Genomic DNA, 16,213 nt, shown 5'->3' on the forward strand with positions numbered 1-16,213 from the left:
TAAAAAGCTTCCCTGACAAGAAAAAAACTAAAGGAGTTCATCACCAAACCATTATTGTATGAAATGTTAAAGGGACTTATTTAAGAAAAAGAAGAAGATCAAAACTATGAACAATAAAATGGTAATAAATACATATGTATCAACACCTAAATCTAAAAACCAAACTAAGCAAACAAGAACAGAGACAGAATCATGAATACAGAGAGGGTTTTGATGGTTGCCAGATACAAGGTGGGGTATAGAAATGGGTGAAGTGGTGAGGGGATTTAAAGTACAAATAGGTAGTTGCAGAACAGCCATGGGGATATAAAGTACAGTGTGGGAAATGGAGTAGCTGAAGAACTATACTCATGACCCATGGACATGAACAATGGTGGGGGTTTGCCTGAGGGAGTAGGGGGTGCTGGGTCAAGGGTGGCAAAGGGGAGGAAAATGGAGACAACTGTAATAGCATACTCAATAAAATATAATTTAAAAAATAAATTGTTTTTAGGCCAGCACCTGATTTTTTTTTAGGCATGGCCAGCTCTCTTTTTGTCTTTTGCTTCATATAAATTTCTGTATTTTTGATCCTCAAAACACACCTGCAAGCACAGTGGGAAGTGAGCAGCAGGAAGGAAGTGTATTTATTTTTATGTTCTTATGCTATTTATAACCTACTTCATGATATAAAAAATTTAAGACTTCTGACAAAAATACTGAAAATATAACAGGATCAATATCTTTCAGCACAGGCATATGGACAGATTTTTCTCCCTTAGAAATTCCCAGCTACTACAAACCTGCAAGCAAGCAATGGCTGAAATGGAAAGATCGATGAAGAGATAGTGTCTTGGACTTGGAAAGCATCTTCCTCGGCAGACCTACCTTCCCTTATGCGTTCATCCTCATGAGGCAAGGAAAGGCAGGGACCACAGTCTCTCATTTCAACTGCAGCACCAGGGTATTCTGCCTACATGAAAAAGGAGGTCTGCACCCAAATCTTCTGCTCCTCCTGCCTAAGAAAAGCAATTGAATTTTTTCCAAAGAAAGAGTACATGGCATTGCCCTCACTCAAATCCAGAAACCCGGGTGCCTTATGGGGACCAGAAGGAACCCAGTGAATGTAGACTTTCTGGGGAAACTAAAGCATATATATTGACTTTAAAGTTGATCTCTCTGTGACTATAAAAGCTAATATTTTCAAGACACATTAACCCAATACACAAAGATCATGAAAAGCAATGTAATCTTTGCTACTGGGGACTCATAGAAGATGCAAACACTTCTTAAAATTCTCTTTCTCCAACCCCTGCATAAACAAAAGCTGCCTTATCTCAAGGGAAAAAACAGGGGATTCAGTCTAAGACAGTTGTCCTCCAGGACAGAACCCAAGCGTCAATATTTTTGATGGCTCTCTAGGTGATTTCGATGTGCCACCAAGACTGAGCCACTGGTCTGGAGGCTGTAGCCAATCTGCCGCTCCCTTTGTGTTCATACGTTGGATTAGGGTTTATTCCCTCCTCTCCTACATATTCATGTATATTTCATTACATTAGCCCAGTAGCTTCCTGAACAACCTTTTAATCCATAGCTTAATATGTTATACATCAAAATACACTGACATTTGTTGCCATGAAGAGTCCTCTGGAATCTCACAGTTCCCACTAACTCTCTGCAGAGCATCTTTTTTGTTTGTTTGTTTTCGCTTTTGTTTTTCGAGGGGGATTTTGGCTGCCGCAGCCCATGTTGCACTGTATTTAATTATTCAGTCTTAGCTACACAGTGAGTGTTTTAAAAGACTAAGAAGAGGGAGGAGGGGAAAGAAAAGAGCTGACACACTTTAGAGCTAAGAGTCTGATTTTCTCACAGTCAAGTGCTCAGTTATTGTAAGGTCCAGCCACCACACCATTTGTCTGCAGTTCATCATACCTTCCTACCAATTCAAAGGCACATTTCTCTTGTGTCTTTCCCTTTAATCTTAAAATCATTAGCTAAATCACCGGCTAATGAACCTGATAAATTAATAATAATAAGTAAATGATACCTTAATGGGTTACTAGCAGATCTGTATTTTTCTAAGGCCTTCTCAAGGTACATCTCAAGGATGTATCTTTGGATAAGGCTTTATCTCAATCCAAAGGAAGGCTATGATATTGAAAAGCAGACACTATGTTAAGGCGGGAAGAGTAATAAAAATTAGGGGGTTGGGCAAAGCACCCCTGAATTCACACTTAATAGAGGGCTGCCCACTCAAAGCAACCCCTGGTTGTAAGTGATGGTTCAGTTCCCAACCGTGGAATTGCCTGGCCCCAACCTGCTGCATCTGTGGACCACTCTCTGCCTCGTGGTAATTCCCCTCTGTACGAGCCAGCCTCGCAGTGTTTCCAAACACACAGCACACGCACACGTGTAGGTGGTGCTCAATGAATATGTGATTTAAAAAATAGATACATGGGTGCTCTTCATTCTTTTGCTTTCCACAAACATCCTTAGGCCATCCATTGAATATTTATCAGGTTTTTTTAAAGACCTCAGAGAAAAATATTTTCCTTTCTAAATTAAGAGTTCATTCCAATGTTAGATGCAGGCTTTTGAAAAAGAGTAAAGACAGCTATAAGAATTCTGCACTTAGCTAATTGATGGCTTTTGGAAAACTTATTCACTCAGAACATCAAACTGTAAAGTGTCCAAATGTGGTCTCTTCCTGAGAAAGAAAAGGGAACAATGCCACCCTCTGACCCTCATCCGGAACTCATGATCTCCAAACACATTCAAAATAAAGACATCCATTTCACAAGATTGCTCGTAGGATTCCCAGAGGATAGAAGAGACATGGATAAGTACCATCTATAAGGGAAGAAAACAGAGAAGCACAGAACGCATGGGTGACAGGCGTGCTGACTGAAACCCACCCCATCCATTCCACCAATGATGTGATCTAACTCCCTTCGCCAGTGTTTGTTTAGCAATGACCTAGTGTCATTTCTGTGTGACCTAATCCTGGCCAACTAGAAGCAAGAAGAATTCTACTGAGGGATTCTGAGAACGGCCTCCTCTCTCTTAAGACAGAAACACGATGAAGAGACAGTGACAGTCTTCTTTCCCCGGGCAATGTCTTGTCTGGGTATGGCACCGCTACTACAGGGTGGGGCAAAAGTAGCTTTATATTTGTGAGTACACGAAACACAGTTTACTCTTGTATTATCGTTTATTAATTAGTATTATTTTCCACATGAACAACCGTAAACCTACTATTGCCCAGCCCTGTAGAAAGAGGCCAGCCTGGAGGCAAAGTTAGCACACCAGAGTGGACAGCACAGGAGCGCTAGCTACCTCTGGACTTCTTCTTTTGAAAGAAAATACAGTTCCTTACTCTTTAAGCCAATTTAAGTTAAGGTTTCTGCTACTTGTAGCTCGAGGCTTCCTAACAGTTATAGAATACCAAAAAGGAAAGAATCTCCAGGTATTAGTTACATTGGAAATGTTTAAACCGTAAAATGGGTATGTTGACTAAGCTTTGGCCACGTTCTCTACTTCAAAAAAGGTAAACGCGTGATTTATCATAGTAACAGGGTAAAAAGTGGTGTGGGTCAAGCATATGCTCTTTGTACAGGCTCTTGCCAGTAAATCCGAAAATTAACTTTTGGGTCATAAAAGAAATTGATTCTGCACATGTGAATAAAGAGCTTTCTGTATGGTACTGGCATTTTACCCATCAATCAATCCACCTCACCTATAACATGGAACTTCCACTCCTGATTCTCTCTGTCCTGACAAGACAGTCCATTCCACAGACAAGAAGCTGAGCTCTGTCTTTCCAAAGCATTAGAGGCAATGTGTATGTGACAATGAGAATTTCAGTCCGTGAATCTACCACTCCGTCTTAGAAAGTCATCTAAGTTTTCTGTTCCTCACAGGAAACGAGACTACAATCTATTCAAAGAGTTTGCATTATTTTTAGCCAATTCCACCTACCCACTTCAATCTGTTCATTCTTCAGTTTATATGAATGTTAGCATTTGCTTTAGAATACTATTCATATTGTAAAATAAAATGTGATAATCTATAAAAATAACCCACTTAAAAATAGGAATAAAGAAGATAGCGAATTAAAGTGTTATTATACTAAATAGGTTTACTTTTTAAAGGGTCTCAATGCTTGCATCTTCAATGATTCATTAAGGAAAAACTACTTAATTTTACAATGTTCACACTCTGACTACCGCTGCCATGCAATTCCACTCTCTACAGTGATGCTGCTTATGAAATACTCATTGAAGCTGTATTGGTTTCTCATTTCTGCTGTAACAAATTACCCCAAACTTAGTGACTCACAGTGACAAATGCATTGTCTTCCACTTCTGCAGGTCAAAATCTGAAATAGGTCTTGAGGGGCTGAAATCAAGCGGTCAGCAGGGCTGCATTCCTTCTAGAGGCTCAAGGAAAGAATCCACCTCCCTGCCTTTCCCAGTTTCTGGAGGCTGCCAGCATTCCTCGGCTCATGGCCACACCTCTCTGACCTCTGCCTGCCATCACATCCCCTCCTCTGACCCTGACCTTCCTACCTTCCCCTTCTAAGCACAGCTGTGATTATACTGGGCCCACCTAGATCATCCAGGATAAAGTCCCCATCTCAAGGTCCTTAACTTAATCACATCCGCAAAGTCCTTTTTGCCATGTAAGGTGAACACAGTAACTGATTCCAAGGACTAGGATATAGACACCTTTGGGGAGCTGTTCTTCTACCTACCGTCAAATTCACCCCAAAGAGGGGAGGTTTCCTTCATTTCATCTAATCTAAGAGTATTTAGGAAACAATGTTAATTAATATTGATCCAGAAGTTGTTACTGGCTTTGATGTATGAGGAAATACTCTTGACACTCCAAGGAAAAGTTAATGAGCTAATAAAATTTCCGTCCCAAACACCGCTCAACCACAGCCTTCCCCCAATGGGAAAAAGAACAGCTTGCAAGATTTGTTCCTTGTTTTGGTTCCCAGGAAACCCATAATGCTAAAGTTGTGTGGAAAAATGATTTTTTTTCAGGAAAAGAAGTGACATTAAAAGGTAAGATACATTTAGAGAAATGGTAAATTATTATAACAAGAACAAATCTGATATAAAGCAAATGTGTTTGCCAACCCCATCTCTATGTGCTGTCCCTCCAATGCCTTTGTGCATATCCTTTCTTTGGCCTCCTTCCCTACAAGCTATCTCCTACCTGCCATCCCTCCAAGTGCCAGCTCTGCACACTCCGAGCTAATACAATAACCCTCTTCTGCATCTCCGCTCTGCCCTCTTACAGCCCACGTTTAGTACAGAAACCCTCCCTGCACTGAGGCCTTGATGAAATGGGCTCTGCTCGAATCAAGAAAAGGCACTGCCTTGTTTTTCTCTATGTTCCAAACGCCATGCACAGTTCCCGGAATGGGGCAGGAGCAAAACTGGTTTGTTAGAAAAATTGATTAACCAAATCTAAAAGATAGTTCATCAAAGACTTTTATAAAGGAGAAAAATGGCTTTAAGCCTTCTCATTCATGTTTCTTTAGTTGTGCCGACTGTCAAAAGGATTCTTCCTTAGACTGAAAGCCTTTAAAGGTTTTACCAATTCCTGTTTGAACTTAAAGAGCTTGGTTTAAACTACCCAGTCCTGTGATAAACACACACTGTGATGTTCCCATTCCATGCTCATTCTAGTGCACTCACACTTTCTTACCACTGATCTAAAAAAGACTTTTCATGGGTGAAGAAGAGAGCGATCTTTAAGAAATCTGTTGTAACAGGATTGTGAATTAAAAGTTTCAACCAGGCACAAGACACACCAGTGTGACATTCCAGAGTGAGGTCCCAGACCAACATCCACATTTTCACTGAAATCCCCCAAAACCAGTAATATGACTCTTAAGCCTAACTTCTGCTATATTGAAGATTATAAATGGACCTACCTATTAAAGACCAAGAGAATTTCAGAGAGGGGGATTTCTTTGGAGAATATATTACTTGATCTCAGGTCAAAAGAGTGAGGCCTCAAGGAATCACCCAGAGCTTAATAGTGTCTCTTCTGAAAAAGCCAAGAGGAGACAGACAGGGGAGCTTCCCCTGCTGACAGGGAAGAGGTGGCGAGTCAGGGTCAGCCCGAGCCCATGGAGTCTCTACGGGAAATGCAGGCCGTGCATGAGAGAGAGTAGGCATGGGGTTGCCTGGACACTGCCCATTGAACTGGGACTGCATTTGACAATGGAATGCAACCATCAGAATGAACAGACAAGTAATCTGACTAGAATCTCCCCTTGGGAGTAAATTCTAAAGGGACAAAGGATGACAAAATGCATTTGTTTTCTGATTCCAGACCACTCACACCACTTCTTAAGCGCGCTCATTACACACATTTCCTCCCCATTTGGAAGTCTTCCCAAAGCCCACAGCTGTCCTCCAGCCGGGAAGGAAAGATGGAATTCCTTCCGAAGATGAGGTGACCGTGCTCTCCGTGGGCAGCTGGAGACTGCAGCCTGGTTATTTAAGAGCATTCGGTACAAACATATTAAAGAAAAAACTTATAACTTTCTCCCAAATGAACCATCCAGAAACATAAACAGAAAATCCATTTTGCTCCGTAATCAGCGTCACCTTAGAAAAGTAAAAGGAAGAGGGGGAGGAGGGAAAGGGGAGCACTCATGACTCTTACCCAGGCCCTGATTCTGCTGTTCCCACTCGATGGTGTCTGGCACCTGGTAGGTGGCTCCCTCCAGAAGGTCCACATTTTCCGGCTCTAAGCCAGGTTCCTGGGATGTGACGCCAGGGAGAGTAAAACCACGCAGCTCTGTGTCATCATCCAAGCTTTCATCCAGGGAGTCTGCATCTTTATCTTCTTCATCTTCTTCCTCATCTTCCTCTTCTTCATCTTCCTCCTCCTCATCCTCTTCATCCTCATCTTCTCCCTCTGGACAAAAAGAAATCAATGAGAAACATGAAGAAATCTAGTGATTGCAAAGGAATCTTATAAAATGGACCAAACACTACAAAACAATCATGCTTAGCCTTTTAAAACAAATTTTATAGCCAAGTTGGGCAATGTGAATTTTGTGGAATTTTGTGCCCATCATTTAAAAAAAATTTTAATTGAATTTATTAGGGTGACATCGGTTAACAAAATTATATAGGCTTCAGGTGCACAGTTCTATAATACATCATCTGTATATCGTGTTGTGTGCTCACTATCCAGAATCAAGTCTTCTCCCATCACCATTCACCTTCCCTTTACTCCCTTCTACCTCCCTTACCCCCCTTGCCTTCTGGTAACCACCACACTGTGAGGGGTTGTTTTGGCTCAGTCCCTTCCCCTATTTCACCCAGCTCCACAACCCTCTCCCATCTGACAGCTGTCAGTCTGTTCTCTGTATCTATGAGTCTATTTCTATTTTGTTCATTTATTTTGTTCATAAATATAATGAACAAAATATATTATTTTGATTCTACATATAAGCGAAACCACATGATATTTGTCTTTCTTTGACTGGATTATTTCACTTAGCATAATACTCCCCAGGTCCATCCATGCTTTTGCAAAGGGTAAGATTTCCTTCTTTTTCACAGCTGAGTAGTATTTCATTGTGTAAATGTACCACAGCCTTTTTTCCACTTATCTACTGATGTGTACCCAGCACTTACCTACATTTGAAACTTTTATAATCACAGTTATGTCAGGTAATTATTATGTAGCATGTTTATTTGGAGTCAAAGTTCAGGTAATATAAATTTTTCTTAGTTGTATCTATATGTACAAGGATAGAAAACAACTCCTTCCTGTTTTCTGGAGATCATTAAAGATTTATCCTTTGAAAAGCACACTAAAATGATAACAGAATTTAAAGGAGTGTCCCAATCCTTTTGTATCCTATAACAACGAATAAGAGAATTCCTTACGTTGGCACAATTTTCTTTTCATTCTCCTGCATCAGTGAGCAGAACTCACAACCACATGAAGTTGAGAGGGACATAAATCCACTCCTGACACTTCTCTTTACAGAGGGGGGAGCAACCCAAGGCACTGGGAACAATTAGGTACCTCAACGTTCTTGTCCAACTCGAAAGGGTTGAAAAAATCACTTTCCTTACTATCATCATAAGAGTTAAATTCACAATTTGTGACTTTCAATGCTTCAAGTGGAGCACATTTAGGGAATGTGAGATCCCCAATTTCATTTCGTTTCACCAGTTTTAGTTGTGTAGGACTACTGTGAGGCCCCGCCCTCACCATGGATGGACCCCTGCAGCCACTGAGGAATTCCAAGACTCTCCTTTGCTGCTTCGAGACAATTTTCTCTACACATACCTTTTTCATCCATAATTTACAAGTTATTTTTTACTTTTAAAAAGGTATTACATCTAGTCTTTTTCATTCTCACCCTATAACTTTGTAGGGCTAATACTTGTCACTATTCCAAAAATTCAACAAATATTTATCAAGCACCTAGTTCCACACGCTAGGGATAGAGCAGTACTGTCTCTGCCTTCATGGAGCTGACAGGCCACTCGAGGTGACAAACAAAAAAACAGACAAATAATATGATACAAATCACACTGTGATTAAAACTAGCAGAGGGGAAAAGCCAGGTGCTGCTATTTCTGATGGGGAAATCAAGGAAAGCTTTTCCGATCAGGGAAGGTCTGAACAGGAATCATACCAAAATAATGAATTCTCTTGTCTAACTGGGATTAATTTAGGAAGAGCACTCACAGTAGTGGGAAACAGAGGCAAGAGGAAGGACGAAAGCCTTGAGGCGGATGTGTCCACGTTGTAGTCAAAGAACAGGAAAGTGTGTGGGGCGGTGAGCAGACAGCATCTTAGGAAATGAGGAGGAAGAGATAGGCAGGGGCCCAATCTGACGCATTTATAATAAATGATTCTGGCTGCAGGCTGGAGAACAGGCTACGTCACAGCAAGAGACAAAGTAGGGAGACCCATTCAGAGGCTGTTTCAAAACCTAGGGGACAGAGGATGGTGCTGGGGTGAGGGTGTCATCCTGGATGTGGGGAGAGGAGGTCCGATCTGGGATGTAATTTGCAGGCAGAGCCCTGTTGGTGATTACAATGGAGAGTGTGGGAGGAAGATGCCACTTTCTCAAAAATGGGACTGAAGGATAAAAAGCAAAACCAAGAATTTTATTGGAGACAATACTTGTGTGACGGATATGCCAATGACATTCAAATGAAAGTGTTGGCAGCCAAAGGAAGGTCAAAGCTACAGACAACAATCTAGGAGTCATCAATTTATAAGTAATATTTAAAGCCTTAAGACGGGCTGAGATCCCCAAGAGAGTGAGTGTTGGGATGAAGAGGAGAAGCGCCCCGCCCAAGTCCCGGGCGATCGCACATTTAGAAGTTGGCCAGTAGAGGGAGACCCAGCAACAGAGACAGGGAAGTGTCTGGTGCAGGGGAGCAAAAGCAAAGCACTGGGGGTGTTGAGGAAGCCAAGTGAGTAAAACAGCTCTTAGGGGTTGAATAAGAAACTGAGATTGTCCGTGCCGCGTGGACATGACCTCCGCCTTTGACATTTCGGAGGTCGTTAGCGACCTTGACAAAAGTTGTTTCCGTGAAATGGTAGGGACAAAAGCAGGACTGGAGTGGTTGAAAAGAAAATTAGAAAAAGTTAGTGGGTACAGCAAATACAACTCTCACAAGAAATTTGAAGAAGGGAGGGCCGCCGGGGTCAGCTGAAGGGAGACATGAGGTCAAGGGTAGGTTGTTAAAATAGAAGGTATTAGAATGTGCTTGTCAACTGAGGGGAAGATCTGGGAGCGAGGAGGAAACTGGTGACGCGGGAGAGAGGGGAGGCAGCTGCAGGGGAATGTCCTGAGAGCGGACGTATCGCACAGCGGTCACACTTGGGGACCGAGGTCGGAAAGGTTACTGAATGTGGCGGGCCTCGGCCGCCTCACCTGTAAAACCGGTATGATTCCTACCTCTCAGGGCTGTTGCAAGAATTACGTTAGTTAATATACAAGGTATTTAGAACTAAGCCTGGCACTCAGTGGCCGCTCTACGAGGCTGGCTGCTTAGCTCTTACTGCAAGGGGACGGGAGCCGGTGCACCGGCTGCTTCGGGTGCCTTCTCCTCTGCAGCGGGCACAGGTGGGGGGGGGGGGGCGGGGGGATTCGGTGAAAGGAGTGCGGGAAAGTTATCTTCATATTTCTTTTATTTGCTCAGTCAAATAAAAAAAAGCTGAAAAAGGAAAGAGAAATGTTGGTGATTTCAGGCAAGAGGAGGAAGTGTGAAACAGTCATCTTGAGAAACGGGTGAGTGAACTCCCCGGGAAGGTGTGGTAGGACTGCCAGGCGCCCCGCGGGCCCACTGAGGATGTGCCCGCACAAATTGAGAGTGAGGCAGGCTGAGATGCTCGCGCGTTGTTCCCCAGCCACATTCCGCGGCTTGGGTGCAGGCATGGGTGGACGCGTGGAGTAAGCAGAGAGATTTTAAGCAGCGGCAAATTTTGCTAAAAGAGCTCACCTGGGGAGGGGTCGGGGAGATAACTGTGCGTGAACTGAGTGATTATAAAGGTGGACCAGGCAACGGGTACAAACTCTCCGCAATAAGAAAATAAGAACAGGGATCTAATGTGCAACACGGTGACTGCAGTTAACAATACTGTATTATATACTTGAAAGTTGTTAAGAGAGTTTATCTTAAATGTCATTAGCACAAAAAAGGTAATTGTGTAAAGAGATAGAAGTTACCTAACCTTACTGTGGCAATCATTTTGCAGTATCGACATGTATCAAATCATCACATTGTACACCATAAAATTACACGTTACATGTAAATATCTCGATAAAGCTGGAGTGGAAAACCAACAAACCAGGGATTCTTATTAAAGAGAAGTTGAGTAGGAAGTTTGATAGAGAAAAAGTAAAGGGGTCATTGGATTATGGGGAAATTTATCATCAAGACTATTTGACGGCTTTGCTGACCTTCCCTTTGTAGACAAAAATTGGTCATATGCTTTAAAAAATTACTTGTAAAGCATTATAAAATCACTTTTAGTTACCTTTCCTCTCCACAAACCCAAGAGGGCTGTACCTGACAGGAAATTGTGACAATGTGATACTGGTTCCCTGGGAACACAAAGGCCAAGCCAGAGCCCTGAGCCCTGAGTTTTGAGCACTCATAACTGACCTGTTGTCATTTGGTCACAATCACCACGCCCCTGCCAAGGACAACTTCTACTTTGTCCTCAATGTGTTAGGCTAATTCCCTCTCTTTAAAGTATAGAGCTACACGGTCTGTCAATTCCACTCCTGGGTATATGTCCAAAGGAAACGAAATCATTATCCCAAAGGCAGAGCTGCACCCCCGTGCTCATGGTGGCATTATTCACAGTAGCCAAGGCTTGAACACGACCACAGTGGCCATCAACAAATGAATACATATGTTCCTATCTGTATACCATATACATGTACATCATGTATATATGTATATAGTGAAATATTATTCAGTCTTTTTAAAAAGGAAATTCTGTCATTTGCAAGATGGATGAACTGGAAGGCATTACACTAAGTAAAGTCAGACAGAGAAAGAAAATACTGCATGATGTCAATTATATATGGAATTTTTTTAAAAAATCTAACTCATAGAAACAGAGAGAAGAAAGGTGATTGCCAGGGGTTTGGGGGGTATGGCTGGTAAAAGGGTAGAAACTCTCAGCTCTGGGATGAATAAGGTCTGAGGAGCTAATGTAAAACATAGTGACCATGGACGATAGCACTGTACTGTACACTTGAAAAGTGCTGAGAGTGGGACTTAAATGTTCTCACAAAATGAAAGGTAAATACCTGAGGTTATGAATGTGTTAATTAATGCGATGGCGGAAATTCTTTCACAATGTACACATGTGTCAAACTACCACAAAGGACACTTTAAATACCTTACAATTAATTTTAATTGTCAATTATAGCTCAATAAAGCTGGGAAAAAATAAAGTTTAGAGCTAATAAAAATAATCCAAGGGACCTCAAGAGTCATTCTACTCCATCCTTTTGCATCCCAAAAACAGGGCCGCATCTAAGCAAATCTAGGCCAACAAAAGGGTGTTTACCTTCACTTTGATTTGGGGGATGTTGCTTAAGTCAACCTGTGTCCTGTGTCGTAATCTCTCCCACACCCACCTGCCATGGTAGAGCCTTCCTTCTCCTCTTCTCCTCCTGTCCTGAAACGCCTGACATGAGATGCCTAAATCCAAGTCAGACAATAAAACCAGGGAGTACTCTCTCCAGAAACACCCTACCAAAAAGACCCTGACTGACAGCTGCTTCCTAACCCATAACAATACTATGTACTTAGACGGGGCTCTTCTTCTGAGAAATTCAAAATGCTTTGTAGGCATTGTCTGCCTAAGTTACGTTGTTGGCCACACGTTTAGGAGCTCTGTTTCACTTACAGCCTCCTGAGCTGCTGCAATAACGGCATTGGGTGCTCAAGTATGACGTCCAACCGGTGTGTTAAACCTGGAATTTTTGACTCCCTAGGTCAGGCCTGTTTTCTCTTTTATTGCCAACATCTCTGCCTAAGGTTAGCAAAACCAAGAGTTTCAATTTTATTCACATCCAGGGACATTGGTTAATTCCCAACAAAATCAGTAGGAGATATGGGAGAAAATTCGCCCTATGATCCCAGCCAGAGCAATCGGACTCTGCTACACAGTCCAGCTGCCATTTAATGGGCAGTTCCCACTGAAGGTGCTCAGTTTCCATTCTTAACACAGTTTAGATATTTTTAGATTTCCAGAAAATTGACACATAGCTAGCATCCCCATAGTATTACTAATGAGTCAGAGGGAAACTGTTGGTTGAGACCGTGTCATGTCAACAATGGGGGTTGGAGGAACCCCAGCAGCAACACTTGCTCCCCCTCATAACCTGTCTATTCCACCCTCGGCTGACAATAAGGAGCTCGCCTACCCTCTGTCTCTTTAGAGCTGCAGTGATTAATTTGAATCCTTGTCTTTTGCCTATTCATTCACTGGTTGTAAGCATCAAACCTCTCTTTTGAGTGGCCCTTTTCTTTCCTTGACAAAGTTTCTAATTTAATTTAAGGTAAATAAATTAAAGCACAGGAAGAAGAGGAAAGAGAGCATGAAAAGAGACAGGGTGGCTTCCCTGGGAGGAGGCTGCACATGCATCAGTCTCTCTCCCACCATCCCTCTGAAGGGAATGGTCTGACACAGCCCAGCGGCATAGCTCTGAAAGAAGCAGCATTTGTTAGAACGCGTTTTCCTAGGAACCCTGTACAGTGGTACCTCGGTACTCATGGCAATTCCTTCTGGAACTCATGAAGAGCACCGAAACTGACAGGTACCAAGCGATGAGGAATTTTCTCTTTCGGGGCAGCATCATGACTCATACTAGTTTTAGCAAGTGTGATGAGTCCCGAGCAAATGCCCAGTGCTGAAAATTTTTTCTCAACAAAATGTGACACATACAGGGTTTGACGAGTTCTGAAGCTGATGATTACGGAGGCATGACTGTACCAATACAAACAAAAGCCACTGAAGCAAAAATGGTTTCCACACATAGAGAGTGACTGAAGCACTGGAAGTGGCACCACTTTTATTTTCCAGATTTTTTTAAAACTTGGGCATCAAATTGGGCACAAGACTTAAAATGCCTGAGAAGAAAAAATTAAACCTGTTTTGAAGCCATGAAGGGATTCTCCAGCAGATGGCTCTCTGGGATCATAAGGGCTGGAGGAATCCCAGGAGTTTGCTGGACACATAGTTCAGCAACCCACAACAGTAAGTGGACTTAGAGTTTATAGGCTCTCGTTACATTTCTAAAATCTTAAATATTCCTGCCAGCTAAGTGGTTTTATGTTTTTTAAATCAGTCTTTTATTTTACTTTTTTAGCTTACATTGAGATATTTTATTGATTGTGCTATTATAGTTGCCCCATTTTTTGCCCCTTTACCCACCTCTGCCTGATAATCCCCTTCCCTCCAGCAATGTGCCCCTTAGTTCATGTCCATGGGTTGTGCATATAAGTTCTTTGGCTCCTCCATTTCCTATACTATTCTTAACCTCCCCCTGTCTATTATGTACCTACCATTTATGCTTCTTATTCCCTGTACCTTTTCCCCCATTACCCACTTCCCCCTCCCAACTAATAAACACCCAAATGATCTTCATATCTATGATTCTGTTCCTGCTCTGGTAATTTGCTTAGTTTGTTTTTGTTTTTTAGATTCAGTTGTTGATAGTTGTGAGTTTGTTATCATTTTAATGTTCACAGTTTTGATCTTCTTTTTCTTAAATAAGTCCCTTTAACATTTCATGTATATAATGGCTTGGTGATGATGAATTCTTTTAGGTTTACCTTGTCTGGGAAGCACTTTATCTGCCCTCACATTCTAAATGATAGCTTTGCTGGATAGAGTAATCTTGGTTGTAGGTCCTTGCTTTTCTTTATCACTTTCAATACTTCTTGCCAGTCCCTCCTTGCCTGCAAAGTTTCTCTTGAGAAATCAGCTGATAGCCTTATGGGAATTCTTTTGTAGGTAACTCTCTGCTTTTCTCTTGCTGCTTTTAAGATTCTCTCTTTATCGTTAACTTTTGACATTTTAATTATGATGTGTCTTGATGTGGTCCTGTTTGGGTCCAACTTGTTTGGAATTCTCTGTGCTTCTTGGACTTGTATATCTACTTCCTTAGCCAAATTAGGGAAGTTTTCTTTCATTATTTTTTCAAATAAGTTTTCATTTCTTGCTCTTCCTCTTCTCCTTCTGGCCACCCCTATCATTCAGAAGTTGGCCCTTTTGGAGATGTCCCAGAGTTGTCTTATACTCTCCTTATTTTTTTGAATTCTTGTTCCTTCTTTCTGTTCTGGTTAAATGTTTATTTCTTCCTTATATTCCAAATGGTTGATTTGAATCCTGGCTTCCTTCCCTTCACTGTTGGTTTCTTATGATTTTTTTTTTATTTCACTTAGTGTAACCTTCATTTCTTCCCATATGTTTTTGCTATACTCAGTGAGTTCTCTGAGCATCCTGACTACCAGTGTTTTGAACTCTGAATCTGATAGGGTGCTTATCTCCATTTCATTTAGTTCTTTTTCTGGGGTTTTGTTCTGTTCCTTTGTTTGGGCCATATTTCTTTGTCTCCTGAATTTGGCAGCCTCACTGTGTTTGTTTCTGTGTATTAGGTAAAGCTGCTTTGACTCCCTGTCTTAGCACACTTGTTAAGTTCAAAGGGTAGAGCCTTAGGTATTCGCCATGGCAAACCACCTCACCATTTCGTGGCTCTGTGTGGGGGAAGAGGTCAGAGAGGGGACAGTGCCACTACCTGACTTCTGGAGGTTTGCCTGGCCCTCACCCCACTTCCAGTCACTTCACCCACTTCCCGTATGTGACTGTCACCCTTCCAGCTGTTGCCCCGGTGGTGATTCCCAAAGTGGGTGGGTTTGTGTCCATGTGGGCCCTTTAAATGGACCCTCCCGAGAAACTGGCAGCTTCTTCCACCGCCCCAAGCCCCACTGGTTTTTACAGTCAGAAGTTAGGAGGCTTTATCTTCCTGGCACTGGAACCCTGGGCTGTGCGGTCTGGCCTGGGGCTGGGATTGCTCACATCCACAGTATCCCTCCCGACTTTTATCTGCAACACGTGAATGTGGGACTGCCCATTCCACCACTGGTACCACCGCCATCACCACCTCTCCACAATACACCCCATCCTCTCCCCCCACCCAGTCTACATCTCTGCCCTCCTGCCCATCTGGATGAATGTGGCTTCTTTAAATCTTTGGTTTTCAGACTTCCATACAATTCGATTTTCTGGCAGTTCTGGTGTTTTTGTGTTTGAAGTTAGTTGAACTTCTTTTTTGTGGTTGTGTGAGGAGGTGAAGCATGTCTATCTATGCCTCCATCTTTTAGGACTCCTTCTTGTTAAGAAGTCCTAAAAATCAACCTCTGGCTCTCGTCCCTACTCCTGTTGGAGCTACACTACCAAGGACTGAAACTGAGCAGGAGGCTGGGTTTCTTAACACCTGGGAAAGTAAGGGGAAGTTTGAATCTTTCCCATACAATGGGGCCATCTTCAGGTCAGCTGACAGTCTGGTCCAACAGAGGGCTCAGAGATTGTTTCTCAATGTCTGCCGACCCTGAAAGCACGTATGTGCAGCCAGCATGAGAGATCATCCTGGAAAAGCAGGGCAGTCCCAAAATGAGGCGATGAGAACCCAAGGTCCTCA

At 42.4% G+C, this 16,213-nt stretch overlaps 1 protein-coding gene across 1 annotated transcript in view; it reads right to left on the minus strand.

Moving 5' to 3' along the window:
- The window catches only part of ARMH4 (armadillo like helical domain containing 4), a 105,057-nt gene that overhangs the window by 54,900 nt on the left and 33,944 nt on the right, over window positions 1-16,213 (minus strand). The window contains 1 exon segment of the mRNA XM_036010361.1: window positions 6,667-6,919. Within this exon segment, the coding sequence (XP_035866254.1) occupies window positions 6,667-6,919 (253 nt within the window).

Source organism: Phyllostomus discolor, chromosome 1, assembly GCF_004126475.2.
Source record: "Phyllostomus discolor isolate MPI-MPIP mPhyDis1 chromosome 1, mPhyDis1.pri.v3, whole genome shotgun sequence".
Lineage (NCBI taxonomy): Eukaryota > Metazoa > Chordata > Mammalia > Chiroptera > Phyllostomidae > Phyllostomus > Phyllostomus discolor.